Below are 13,183 nucleotides of genomic sequence, written 5' to 3'. Positions count from 1 at the left end.
AAGTTTACAAAAGAGTGAGTAGGGGTGGGCCAGGTAGGATATCCACAGCTTGTCTGCCCGGTTTCTCTTTTGAGTTGTACTTCTTGTTTTTCCACATCTTTTTTGTTTCTTTGGGTTTTTTTTTTGTTTTTGTTTTTGTTTTGTTTGCTTGTTTTTCTGGTTGTTTTTTTTTTTGTTTGTTTGTTTGTTTTTTGTTTTTCGAGACAGGGTTTCTCTGTGGCTTTGGAGCCTGTCCTGGAACTAGCTCTGTAGACCAGGCTGGTCTCGAACTCACAGAGATCCACCTGCCTCTGCCTCCCAAGTGCTGGGATTAAAGGCGTGCGCCACCATCGCCCGGCTGCTTGTTTTATTTTTTGAGACAGGGTAGCCTTGGCTGTCCTGAAACTCACTCTGTAGACCAGGCTGGCCTCCAACTCAGAGAGATTCACCTGGCTCTGCCTCCTGAGTGCTGGGGTTAAAGGCCTGTGCCACCACACCTGGCTTGTATTTTTCGATCTTCACTTGTGTGTGTGCGTGCGTGCGTATGTCACACGTTTGGGTGCCCATGGAGGCCAGAAGGGCCTTAGATCTGTTGCTAAATTTCCTTCACTAGGGGAGACACCAGCAGCATCTATTCCTCCTTTTAAGACCCTAACAAGGGGCTAGAGAGATGGCTCAGTGGTTAAGAGCACTAGCTGCTCTTCCAGAGGTCCTGAGTTCAATTCCCAGCAACCCTCACAAACATCTATAATGAGATCTGGCGCCCTCCTCTGGTGTGTGGGTATACATGGAGGGAGAATGTTGTATACATAATAAATAAATTAAAAAGAAAAAAAGACCCTAACAACAAACTGAGCCACCACTCGGCCAATGCTCACTCTGGACATCCAGTTCACTGTGCTTTCTCACAGGGCAGAGATGAGTGGGTCCCTGCTGGGTATGAGAGCTGCCTTCCCTAGAAAGTCTTCACCCAGCAGGGCTGAGGGCCCTCCCACAGCTGAACAGACGGAGCCCTCACAGTAGTCTTCCAGGCCTGTGTCCTCCAGCCCCTCCCCAGGGTTGCATGTTGTCAGGACAGGGTTGTATACAGCAGGTAGTAGGGCGATGACTACACAGGTGAGGGACCATGACTCTCCCCACTCCTCTAATAGGAGATGCAAATCACCAACAAGCCCAGCTGGTGCTCTTACCCCTTGAGCCATCTCTCCATCCCCCCCCTCTGTGTGTGTGTGTGTGTGCGCGCGCGCGCGCACAGGTGCATGCCTGTAGGATCCGTGTGCTCTCTGCCTGATTCCATTAAGACAGGCTCTCTCACTGTAGCTGTAGCTCTCACTGTAGCTGTAGCTGTAGCTGTAGCTGTAGCTGTAGCTGTAGCTGCTGGGCTAATTGAGCAATGAACTCTTCTCTCAACACCAGGGTTTCAGCGTGTGCAGCCATAGCCATGCCTTTCTTTTTTTAGATGAGGACTGGAGATTAGAACTCATGTCTTCATGCTTGCACAGTAATAATTCTTGCCCATTGAGCCATCTCAATTTTTTGGAGGGGGATGGTTTTTCGAGACAGGGTTTCTCTGTGTAACTTTGGAGCTTGTCCTGGAGCTCTCTCTGTAGACCAAGCTGGCCTTGAACTCACAGAGATCCCCCTGTTTCTGTCTCCCGAGTGCTGGGATTAAAGGCGTGCGCCTGGCCTCAATGTGTGTTTTAGTCTCAGTTTGTACCATCCCCACGCTCCATGGCCTCCTTACTGGACAGAGGGGGATTGGAGTGAGCAAGGTAGTCTTTGAGACTGAGCAAAACCGTGTTTGAAAAGGTGTACTAAGGCTGTGCTCAGTGTGCAGGAGGTCCTAGGTTCACTTCCCCATACATCAGGGACGTAGAAACACTACTGCTATGAGGAACGTTTCCTTTCTGTTCCTCACTCTTCCTGTCACTGTGCACAGACGCCCTTGCATTACTAAGAAGGACCAAGGAAGCATGCTTCGTGCTGGGAGGGGAATTTCCAGGGAGAGCAGCCTGCCTCCCTCTCACACTCCAACCCAGGGGGAGCTCAAAGCTAGTGAGATAGCCAGGCAGTTCCCCTTCCTAATGCTGGTCGGGAAATCTCTATAGTCTTTAACTTAGATGCTAAGTCTTAGAGGGACTTCCCCCACAGTTCTTTTTCATAATGCCCTTACCTTCAGTGCCAGACATAAATTAATTGTAGCTTAAGTCACCAATATCTTGGATTTTCTAGGATGCAAATTTTGAACACTCTGTTTCATTCCAAAAACCAGGCTCATCCTATTGCTTCTATAGCGAAATACTGGAGAGTCACAACCAGTGCCTACCAATGGGTGCCGCCAACTCCTGCAATTCGAACTTGGTTTTCTACAAACGGTCCCAGGACAATCTCCCTGCTATGTGGAAGCAGAGAGGTATCTATGCAGCCCCTAAAATCCACCTGATACCTAAGGAGCAAGAGACTTAAAGTTCAGTAAAGCTTTCTAAGGATAGTTTGGCAGGCCGATAAAGGTACTAAGCAACGGTACAGCACTCTGGAGGAGTGTGCATCAGCCCTTGCTTGGGACACCAGCCAGGTGCTGGTACACGCGCAGTAGGGGAGACAATGGCCTTTTCTGTTACTGCTCAGATGCGCTTGTCACATTCTTTAATCGCCAACGGAAACTATTTACTTTCAAGGTCTAGGCCTGTCTGAAGTGAGATGAGGCAGAGCTGTATCAGTGGGCTGGGCTTCTTCCACAGTGACTTCAGGAAAACCTCCCACTGTGTCCCCGGGCAGGGCCCCTTCCCTCGGGAAAGACAGCGGAAGACAGTGGGAGGCAGGAGGGAGCGCTGGGGGCTGCGTCACCCACGCTTCCCTGGCTGTCAGTCTCCCAGCACCCCGGCCTCGCAGGTAGAGACGCCCCCTCCCGCGGTTCGCGCGGCTGCGAAGGAGGGGCTGGGCTCCGAGCGCCCGCCCCTCCATCTATCACATGGCCGGAGAGTCACAAAAACAACAGCTTTGGCCAAGACCGTGACTTCAGGAAGGGAACCCAGGGCCCTCACCGCCAGCCCCCCTCCCCATGGAGGACAGTTTTTTGGAATCGTTTGGGAGGCTGAGCCTCCACCAGCGGCAGCAGCAGCAGCCGCCTCCTCGGCCGCCGCCCGCGCGGGGGCCACCTCCGCGTCGCCACAGCTTTAGGAAACACCTCTACCTCCTGCGCGGCCTCCCGGGCTCGGGGAAAACCACGCTGGCCAGGTAATGACAGCGGCCTGGCGCCCACGCGCGCCCCTGCCCCGAGCGGCTCCGCGCGCCGCCCCTGCCCTTGCCCCGCGCGCCCGAGACCTTTGCCGCTCGCCGGCCCGGGAGGACGGACCTCGGCACTGCGCCTTGCGCAAAGCCCCAGACGCCACCGGCCCTTCCCCGCCGCGCCCGGCCTGGTGATCGCCGGGCCGAGGTAGCCTTCGCCCCCCAGCCCCGGGTCGGGGAGGCCCGCGGGGACTGCTCTTCGGGAAAACCTGGTGGCGACTGCAGAGAAACCCGCTCCCCGCCCGCTGGCGCGCAGGCAGCCGCCACCGGGCGTCAACAGGCGCTGTCACCGAAGCGAGTTCGGGGGGTCCGGGGCGGGGAGGTGGGAGGGGGTGTGCCGCGCTGCGCTGGCCGGGGCCGGGGTCCGCTTTGAGATCTGGTGGATCGGCTCAGCCTGCGTCTGCTTTGGCGGCTGCGAAGGCGCACAGGTGCTCTGGGGAGAGGGGGGGCTGGCGGCGCCAGCACCGACCGTCACTGACAGCCTCTCCGCGGGCGCCCAAATTCGTTCACTTGCGAATTGCGTAAGCGGCCCTCCCGGTACCGGGTCAGCGAGAACTGCGCGGGCTTGCTGCCTGCTGCACCTTGCTAGGCCCACTGTTCCAGCCTGAACGCCCTCCACTCCCTGCCCTGCACTTGGTGTTCCAGCAACGTTGGACTGTTTCTCTCCTTGCTGTGCTTGACGATGCTGGCCCTCCTGCCTGGCTTGCCCACCGCCACCCTTTGCCCGACTGATTTCACTAGCCTTTTTAAACCGGTTCTGTTACCTCCCCTCGCAGCTGCCTCACCCTGCCGTAGAAGCCGCTCTTCTCAGCGCCTTGGCTCCTGTTTACAGCTCTGTGACTGCGCTTAGTGTTGCACAGGATTGGTTTTTCCTTCTGTGAGATGCTTGAAGATAGGGGCCATGTCTTAACCCTCCATGAACATTATCTGGCGCACACTAGTCGGTAGAAGCAGTCATTTGGCCACCTGTGAGCTTTCCATCTCATCAGATAAGGCTAGCCATAGGACCCTGGAACCGCTGAAGAACCAAGGTGGCCTGCGGTCACATGCTGATTACCATGGCACCAGGTAGTGATCATAGGGGGAGGGTCTGAGTCCTGGATGTAAATGATGGGGGCACTGAGATGGCCGATAAGGTGCTGACATTTGTAATTGGGGTTCTAGTTCGCTTGTGGAGTAGAAGCATTCAGCCAACGAGAATTGCTCCCTTTGCAAATAAAAGGGATAGGCGACTTGCGAAGGCCACGCTGGTACCCCTTGCTACGCCACACTTCTTCTGTAGGTCCTTTCAGGAGGCTCCTGGCAGTGGCGGGACTGGGAGGTGTGGAGAGCCTCCTTGGAAAACCCGGCACGACTTGGTTTTTTTTGTGACACAGCAATTCACGGTGGGTACATCTGTTACCAAATGTTTCCAGGGTGCCGAATCTTGTTCAATTTCACTTTCACTTTGCCAGCCTGTAAACCATCACACACTGAAAGTCAGAGAAGGAAGTTAGCCCTTCGGCCATGCCATCTCTAACCGTGCTGAGAGAGGAAGACACGGAAAGGCCAGGGCCTCTGCTGGGGTGGGCTTTAAGGGTCCTTCCTGTCTCGAGTTTTCTAGACTTTTAAGATTTTAAGTCCTGCTCGGCATATTTGACTAAGCAGAAGACATCGGACAAGAGACCATCTCATTAAACACCTGTAGGGACAGATGTGGAGGGTCGGTCCCTGAGAGAGGGAGCCTCTTTCCTAGCTAGGACTGCCCCTCAGCAGTCCTGCCTCTGAGACCACTAAGAGGTGATTAAGTTAAATGGTTAAGTTCGTGGGGATCCTCCTCTTAACTGCCTGTTGCCAGACCTCAAAGCTGCTGGGTGATGGCCTTGGAGTCCTTGCACTTAGGACTTCACATCCAAGCTCTGCCACTCAGTAACCTTGCTGTGCCTTAGTTTCCTCTCCTCTTGAGTGGGGGATACCGGCTCCTTCTGCCTGGGAGGGCGCTGTGAAGACAAATCAGTGGGATTGCCCTCTCAAACTGAGGTGGTAGCTGTGTAAATTTTAGCTGTAGTTAACGGATGGGTGCGTGAAAGGTTGAGGGAAGCCTGGCTGTGCTGTGCAGGAGGTGGGCTGTGGACTGGGAGGCCCCCACCGTGCTGGCCACTGTCAGCCTTGAGGCTCAGGAGGCCTGCAGGCTCCCTCCATGTGGGTTTAGACAAAGTTTGGTGGAGTAGGGCGTAGCCCAGAGCAGGTCAGAACCGGTCAGGAAGTCACAGCCTGGTCTCCCCCAACCAAGTTTTGCAGGGCAGGAATGGGAGAGAGGAGAATGAAGATTGCTTTAAAAGACATTTGTGTAGAAAATAAGTTATTATGTATTTGCTAGATTCTGAGAGTCATTTTCTCTATATGTTTTCCACATTTTCTATAAATGAACGTGTATTTCTTAAATCAGACTAATAAATTTTTTTCTTTAACTTTGGAGGAAGTTAGTTTTTGCAAAAAGTGAGCTTATCTTTTAATGCTTAACTTTTATCTCATTTGACTAAATAACTAATAAAAATCTCTTTTAAAATAGGTTCTGTTTTGTCCTTCAAGTCAACATTACATTCTAGAATATTCACATATGTCTTTTTATATGTCTAAGTGGCTCAGATATGGAAAATATCTTTCTGAATTCACTGAATTTCTTCCCTTTTTTCAGTTGGCTTTTTTTTTCTTTCTTTTTGAGACAGGGTTTATCTGTGTAACCACTCTGTCTTGGAACTCACGCTGTAGACCAGGCTGGTCTCAAACCACAGAGATCGGCCTGTCTCTGCCTCCCGAGTGCTGGGATTAAAGGTGTGCACCACCACTGCCTCGTTTAAATTGAATTTTAACTCCTTTAAAAATTTTACCCACATCATAGTACTCCAGCCAGTGTGTTCCCTAAGTCTGCGTTAGTGCCTGCATTCAGTTAAGTATCATCTGGGGGTAGGCGGTTATTACTGTGATTCCAATTCTGGAAACTTATCCTGAGGAATTCTTGGACAAGCCTGCAGACCCAGAGGAATGCTCATCAGAAAAAAAAATGCAAGATAGCATAAGTATTAAATATTAAAATATGAATTAAATAGCAAATATAAAAATAGATTGGTTTGTGAGTCACACAGTCACTGATGGAAGCAGAGATGTATATCTGACCTGTAAATGAATCCTTTCCTGTCTTAAAGATACACACAGATCTGAGGGTGTAGCTCAGTGGATGCAGAGTGTTTGCCCAGCATGCACAGAGCCCTGCAGCTAATCCCCAGTCCCAGAAATCAGCGGTACTGCTGCACACCTGTGATCCCAGCACTTGGGAAGTAGAGGCAGGAGGATCAGGAGGTTTATTTTTTTTTTAGATTTATTTTTTTAATATATATACAGCATTCCTTCCATGTGCGCCTGCACACCAGAAGAGGGAGCCTGATCTCATTATAGGTGGCTGTGAGCCACCATGTGGTTGCTGGGAATTGAACTCATTGAGCTCAGGACCTTTGGAAGAGCAGTCAGTGCTCTTAACCACTGAGCCATCTCTCCAGCCCCTGAGGGTCAGGAGTTTAAGATCATTTTGGCTACCTATTAAGTTCAAGACCAGCCTGGGATACGTGAGATCTTGTCTCAAAAAATGAAAAATAAATTAAGAAAGGTTCACACAGTCAAACATATCCATTTTATGCTCAGAGAAAGGTCTGTATAGCTTCTCGGGAATAACCTGTGTGAGGAGATACGTGCCCACCCCTAGGTGTTGGCTTGGAGTAGTGGGATCTTAGTCTTTTCCCTCAGCTGTTTTCTAGTTTTCAGCAACAATTGTATGTTGCTTGGTAACGTAAAGAAAAACATTTTATTTATTTATTTTGAAGATTTATTTATTTATTATGTATACAACATTCTGCCTCCATGTATGCCCACATGCCAGAAGAGGGCACCAGATATCATTACAGATGGTTGTGAGCCACCATGTGGTTGCTGGGAATTGAACTCAGGACCTCTGGAAGAGCAGCCAGTGCTCTTAACCACTGAGCCATCTCTCCAGCCCCAAGAAAAACATTTTAAAGATGTATGTGTGTGAGTGTTTTGCTGCATGTGTGTATGTTTACCACATGTGCTCTTGATGCTCAGAGAAATTAGAAGAAGGCACCCCATCTGACTCTAGAGTTAAGATGGTTATGAACCATCATGTGGGTGCTGGGAGTCAACCCTGGGCCCTCTGAAGAGCAAGAAGTCCTGTGACCCCTGAGCCTCTGTCCAGCCTGATTTGCCACTTTTTAAAGAGAAAATCAAGGCCCAGTTGAGGAAAAAGTTGTTTAATGGTCTGGCTAACTAACCATGTCATTCTGTCAGGAAAGTCTTTCACGGGCTGATTTCCAGTTGGATGCATGCTAGGAAACTCACTCATGAGCAGATGAACTTCTCTGTGTAGCTCTGACTGTTCTAGCTGTTCTGGAACTCGCTCTGTAGACCAAGCTGGCCTCGAACTCACAGAGATCCACCTGCCTCTGCCTCCCGAGTGCTGGGATCAAAGGTTGTGTGCCACCACTGCCCGGCTGAGGAGATGAACTTCTAAAGATGATGACATTTTATCTGGGTTCTTTAACTCCTGAGAGTCTTCTCTAGTAACACAAGCTAACACTCAGCAAATACATTCACTGTGAAGATCACAGATAACATAGTAAACAGACGCTGTGGACGTGTGGGTACCAGCTACAGCCTGAATTAGCCAACCGATGATCGACGAGGACCGTGTTCCCTTGCTACTGAGACCTATATTCACTGAGGTACCCAAGGTGCCTACTAGAGCTACCAAGTGGAAACAAGTAACAGTTAGCAATCAGTTCTGCTCCGTAGGCCAGTAGGGTTCACGGAACAGCACTTTGGGGCTGATAGCCTTCAAGGCTAAGGGAGCTGTGCGGAGGAGGGTAGAAGTCAGTTAAGGACAGAGTCCCCTGCACACACAGGCGATTGTTATCTTGGCCTTGAAGAGGAGGCAGAGTGGGGAGAGGAAAGAGTTCACTGATCTGCTGGGGTTTCACAGCAGTGAATCCACTGGCTAGATAGGCCCAGGAGAAGGCTCAGCAGGTGAAGGGCTTGCCGCGTAGGCTTGACTACCTGGGTTCAATCCCTGGGGCCCACAGAGCGGGGGAGGGAAGGAACTGACTCACGGGTCCGTCTTCCGGCCACCACAGTCTGGGGAACACCATGCCACACGACATCATCACACACCAACATAATAAAAATAGCTTTGAAGAATTGGGTAGGGAAGCAACACTAGAGTTCCAGTCCTGGGCCCCTTTTGCTCTTGGCCTTGTGGTCCAGGCCTAGCAGCATCATCCGGTCATGAGCCCCAGCCCTCTGACTCGGCACCTCTCCTCTCCTCCCATCCCAGCAGCAGATCTGTGGATGCGCATTGGCGCTTCTCTGTGCGCGTGTGCGTGGGGGGGGGGGGCTTAAACATCTGCCACGGTTATTTTCCCCTCTTCAGTACACATGCAGTGGTTGTCACTGTATTTCTTTACTTTTCAAAATCACCCCAGACAGAAGCTGTGCACCCCACTGGCAGTAATGCCTTTGCTCTCCTTTATCCCTGCAGCCTCCGAGTTACTTGGTGTCCCTGTGTCCTTGTCTAAGTACGTCTTGGATGTGGGTCATAAGTATCTGTCCTTTGTCTCACTTCGTCTACTGTTTCAAGGTTCCTGCTTGTGCCATATACGAGAACATCATAATTTTTATGTCTGAATAAAATGTTCCATTGTTTGGCTATACAACTCACTTGCCTGTGTGAAGTGCAATGCAATAGGAGACCTTTTATCCATTTGTTTGTTCAAATCACCTTGTTTGAAAAATTAAACATTTTTATGCTGTCAGTTCCATGGACTTTTCTTTTCTTTTTTTCTCTCTTTCATCATTACCTTTAGCAGTCGAAGCCAGATCTGGCAACCTTACCGTGGTGCATGCCGGTCCCTTTGCGGTCTTTTTCCCTTCAGCACCTCACAGATGACTCCTAATGCGTACTCAGTTAGGCTCCAAGGACGCTGCCTAATGGCTGTCCTTTCTCCTCCTCCACATCTCCGGATGTGTCTCAGGACATGGAAGGATGCTTTTCCAATACGATGCAATGACAGACAGGTGGGGGGAAGGCAGGCTAACAACAGTGGACTGTAGAAGCTGCGACCAGGTTCTAGACAAGGTATTGGCTCTACTAAATAAAAGGAAGACCAGGACAGACGTTGACAGCGTTCCATTCTTTGTATGTCAAGATACAGTAGCGGGCAGACGATGTCTCGGCTGTCTGGCCACTCAGGCCACCTTGGAAAAGCATAGCTCAGCTCTCTCATAGTTTTCCTAAGTCTCAGTAGCTGGGGTTCTCACATTACTCCCCTCTGGAGGCGGATGGATGGGGACCAAGTGCTTTATGCATTTTTATAAGGACTGGGAGTTTACAGTGCCGTGGGTGTAACACCCGATTTGGTGTTACACCCTCGGTACAGTTCGCGCGCCACTGTGCCGAACGCGAGTCAGGCAAGGGCCTGGAGATTGAAAAGAACACACAGAGAGACCAGGGTCGTTCGAAAGGAGATCAACCGAATGCCGTTTATTTAGCCTTGGGGAAGCCCTTATCTATCTACTGTAGCACAAGGACCCCCACCCAGGCAGGTGGGGAAATTACTATATCTCAAATAGAATGAATGCCCTGCAGCTAACCACCAGGCGGGGCAGGAGGAATATAGGAACTTAACCAGGTGGGGCAAGGGGAAAACAGGAACCAACAGAATGCTAGTCATCTGACTAGAAACTAAATGCGTTCCAGGAATAAGGGTTAAATGCTTGGTCATGCTGACCAGAAATTGTCCTCGGGAAGCACCCCAGGAATAAGGGAGGCCAGGGCCCTACACGTGGGGTTTATAGGCAACCGCTGAAAGGCCTGTCAGGGAAAGTGGCCTCCACTGCATAGGACTCCCATCACCATGCTTCCTGGCACGGCTGGAGCCATGGGGGAAGATGCAGCTAATGGTGGCGTGCCATACTGCCGGTGTCGGGCTGCAGAACTGCATGTGATGTTTATAACATTGTAAATGGACAACCACTTAGATGCTATGGCTTGGGAGGAAGTAGAAGTGGGCGGAGAAACGAAAGAGGAAGACTATTAAGAATCTCCTGCAGTGTTTCTCTAACTCAAGCCTGAGGCTTGAAGTTCTGCTGTGGGAAATATCCTGATCGAGGTTGCAGGGCTGATCCCACTGCCACTGCTGGTTTTCAATACCTGCGCTTAAATCTAGAACCCCACCCATGGCAGGGAAGCCACACTACTACAGACCCACATCCCCAGACTTGAACCAGAGCGCAGGAAGTGGGAGGGGCCTGATAAAAGAATCCGATGAGCTAGGCAGGGGTGGCACACAGCTTTAATCCCAGCACTCGGGAGGCAGAGGCAGGCAGATCTCTGGGAGTTCGAGGCCAGCCTGGTCTACAGCAGCTAGTTCCAAGACAGGCTCCAAAATTACAGAGAAACACTGTCTGAAAAACTGAAACACTAAATGTGGTAGGAAACCCTTCAAGCCCTGTTAGGGGTCTAATTTAACCTGGATTTTACGCTTCAGGGTAAGGAAGGTACATTTTTCTATTGTCAGTATTAATAAGAGACGTTCCTCCTAATTAAAGCATTACCAAGGAATTTCTTATTTTTGCTAATGCGTTCCACGGGGAGATGATTTTAGATTTTAAGTGTTTGTATTTACACTGAGCATGGTGTACCAGAGAGAAATGTCAGCTCCCAAGTCGCTAAATTGGCTCATATGATTGGATATTTATGATTCAGTCTACTTCCTTCTTGGTGCTCAAGTGAAATCACTGTGACAGGGCCCCTTTCCAGGGCCATTTGGATGCTACAAAACACAACGAGACATTATTTTTTGGTCCCTCCAAGTCATCTAAAATCTGCCTGACCCTGCGGGACTGGGGGAAGCAGCGTAACGAACAAAAGAGCTTGATTCTAACTGTTCCTTCAGAAGGCTCTGTGCTTCATCTTGTGCATGGCTGGGGGAGAAGGCGTTCTGTTCTGACAAGGTAAGAAGCCAGGCAGAGGAAGGGAGGCTAGAAGAAGGGCTCAGCACACAGTGACAAGGTCCTCCTAAGATGTACTTGTTTTTATTTTACATGTATGCTTGCCTGCATGTATGTATGTGCTCCATGTGCATGCAGTGCCCACAGAGGCCAGAGGAGGGGTTTGGAGTCCCTGGAACTGGAGTTACAGATGGTCGTGAGCCACCTTGTGGGTACTGGGAACTGAACCCTGGTTCTCTGCAAGAAGAGATAGTGCTCTTAACTGCTGGGTCGTTTCTCCAGCACCAACCTTGTGGTTTTTATTTCATGCAATGGGAACGCTGGGATCAGGACACGGCACACTTCTGCGATGGTGAGCTCATGGGGGTGGGGGCTGTTCAGAGACAGATATTCCTCCACCCCCTTCCCACAGTTACTAGGCACCCTGCGGTTGGGGATACAAGGAGGAGGAAGGAGGGACTTCCTCTGCTAGCTAAGGAGACTGCAGTGTTTTTAGTTTGTACTCCCTTGTGAATAGATACCCCCCCACCACACACATTATTTACTAGAATGTGAGTTTCGTGAGATGTAAGTTCTTTAGGGTTTTGTTTGTTTGTTTTTGCTTTTTGTTGTTGTTGTTTTTCAAGATTGGGTTTCTCTGTGTAGCCTTGGCTTTCCTAGAACTCACTTTGTAGACCAGGCTGGCCTTGAACTCACAGAGATCCTCCTGCCTTTGTCTCCCGGGTGCTGGGATTAAAGGCTTGCACCACCACCACCAGGCGTGATGTAAATTCTTTGAGTCATTAATCTAAACTAGGTGTGTTTCATACCTGTAATCCCAGCACTCACTGTGACAGAGGCAGGAGGATTGCTGTAAATTCGAGGCCAGCCTGAACTACATAGTGAGGCCCTGTCTCAACAAACGAACTCTTGTTTTCTGCCCTGCCTCCGAGAGAAGTCCTGCACCTTGTGGCATTCACTAAAGAGTCGACGAGTGGCTTTGTTAACAAAAGGCAGCGCTGGAAATTTCCCCGGAAACCCAGCTCAGATGCTAACATAGCTCTTGAGAAAAGAAGGAAGCAAAGAAGAGGCTGCTCGTGTGAGCAGACTCGTGAGAGTATGTGAGCAACGTGGAGAACTTGGGGTGGGGACCAGGCTATGTCACTTGCCCCAGATGCTGTCTGATACATGAAAACAGGTGATATGCCAGCGCATTTATTTGGTACTTATATTAAAAACAGATTAAAAATTAAGACCAAAGGTGTGACTGCTACTGCCTGTAAACAGTCAAGTGAAAGCCTAGAGTGACCTGGAGAGCTGCCCTCCAGGCTCTCCCTGACCTATGACCTCTGGGCAAAACCGACAAGTCCTTTTGACTTCGGTTCCCTGCTCCTTCCCCCAGTTCTGATTGATGAACAGAGCACAGACACGGGGCGCAGGTCTCCTTGATAGACAGATGACAGGATGTCCTTGTGTCACATAGCGAGAGGAACTTGTCTAGAGGGATGGTGATTTCTTTCTCTTTCTTTCCTTTCTTCCTAAGATTGATTGATTGATTGATTACATAGTATCTGTCTGCATGTATGCCTGCAGGCCAGAAGAGGGCATCAGATCCCTCTGAGACGGTTGTGAGCCACCATTGTGGTTGCTGGGAATGGAATCTAGGTCATCTGGAAGAGCAGCCAGTGCTCTTAACTACTGAGCCATCTCTCCACCCACCCCCCTTCTTTAGATTTATTATGTACACAGTGCCTGTATGCCTACAGGCCAGAAGAGGGCACCAGTTCTCATCACAGATGGCTGTGAGCCACCATGTGGTTGCTGGGAATTGAACTCAGGACCTCTGGAAGAGCAGCCAGTGCTCTTAACCTCTGAGCCATCT

At 50.2% G+C, this 13,183-nt stretch overlaps 1 protein-coding gene across 3 annotated transcripts in view; it reads left to right on the top strand.

Annotated features, from left to right (window-relative positions):
• The first annotated feature begins 2,063 nt into the window (after positions 1–2,063).
• N4bp2l1 (NEDD4 binding protein 2 like 1) overlaps positions 2,064–13,183 on the top strand; it is a 24,165-nt gene continuing 13,045 nt past the window's right edge. The window contains exon 1 of one of the 3 annotated variants that reach the window (XM_026778061.1): positions 2,064–3,216. In XM_026778061.1, the coding sequence (XP_026633862.1) occupies positions 3,041–3,216 (176 nt within the window). In that variant the 5' untranslated portion in view covers positions 2,064–3,040. Of the gene's footprint in view, positions 3,217–3,250; positions 4,336–13,183 lie in introns of those variants that run through there. The other 2 variants (XM_005371239.3, XM_005371240.3) reach the window with 2 other exon arrangements.

This window comes from Microtus ochrogaster, unplaced genomic scaffold, assembly GCF_000317375.1.
Source record: "Microtus ochrogaster isolate Prairie Vole_2 unplaced genomic scaffold, MicOch1.0 UNK102, whole genome shotgun sequence".
Taxonomy (NCBI): Eukaryota; Metazoa; Chordata; class Mammalia; order Rodentia; family Cricetidae; genus Microtus; species Microtus ochrogaster.
Note: the sequence above shows the minus strand (reverse complement) of the source record. Positions and strands in the feature narration are given on the sequence as shown.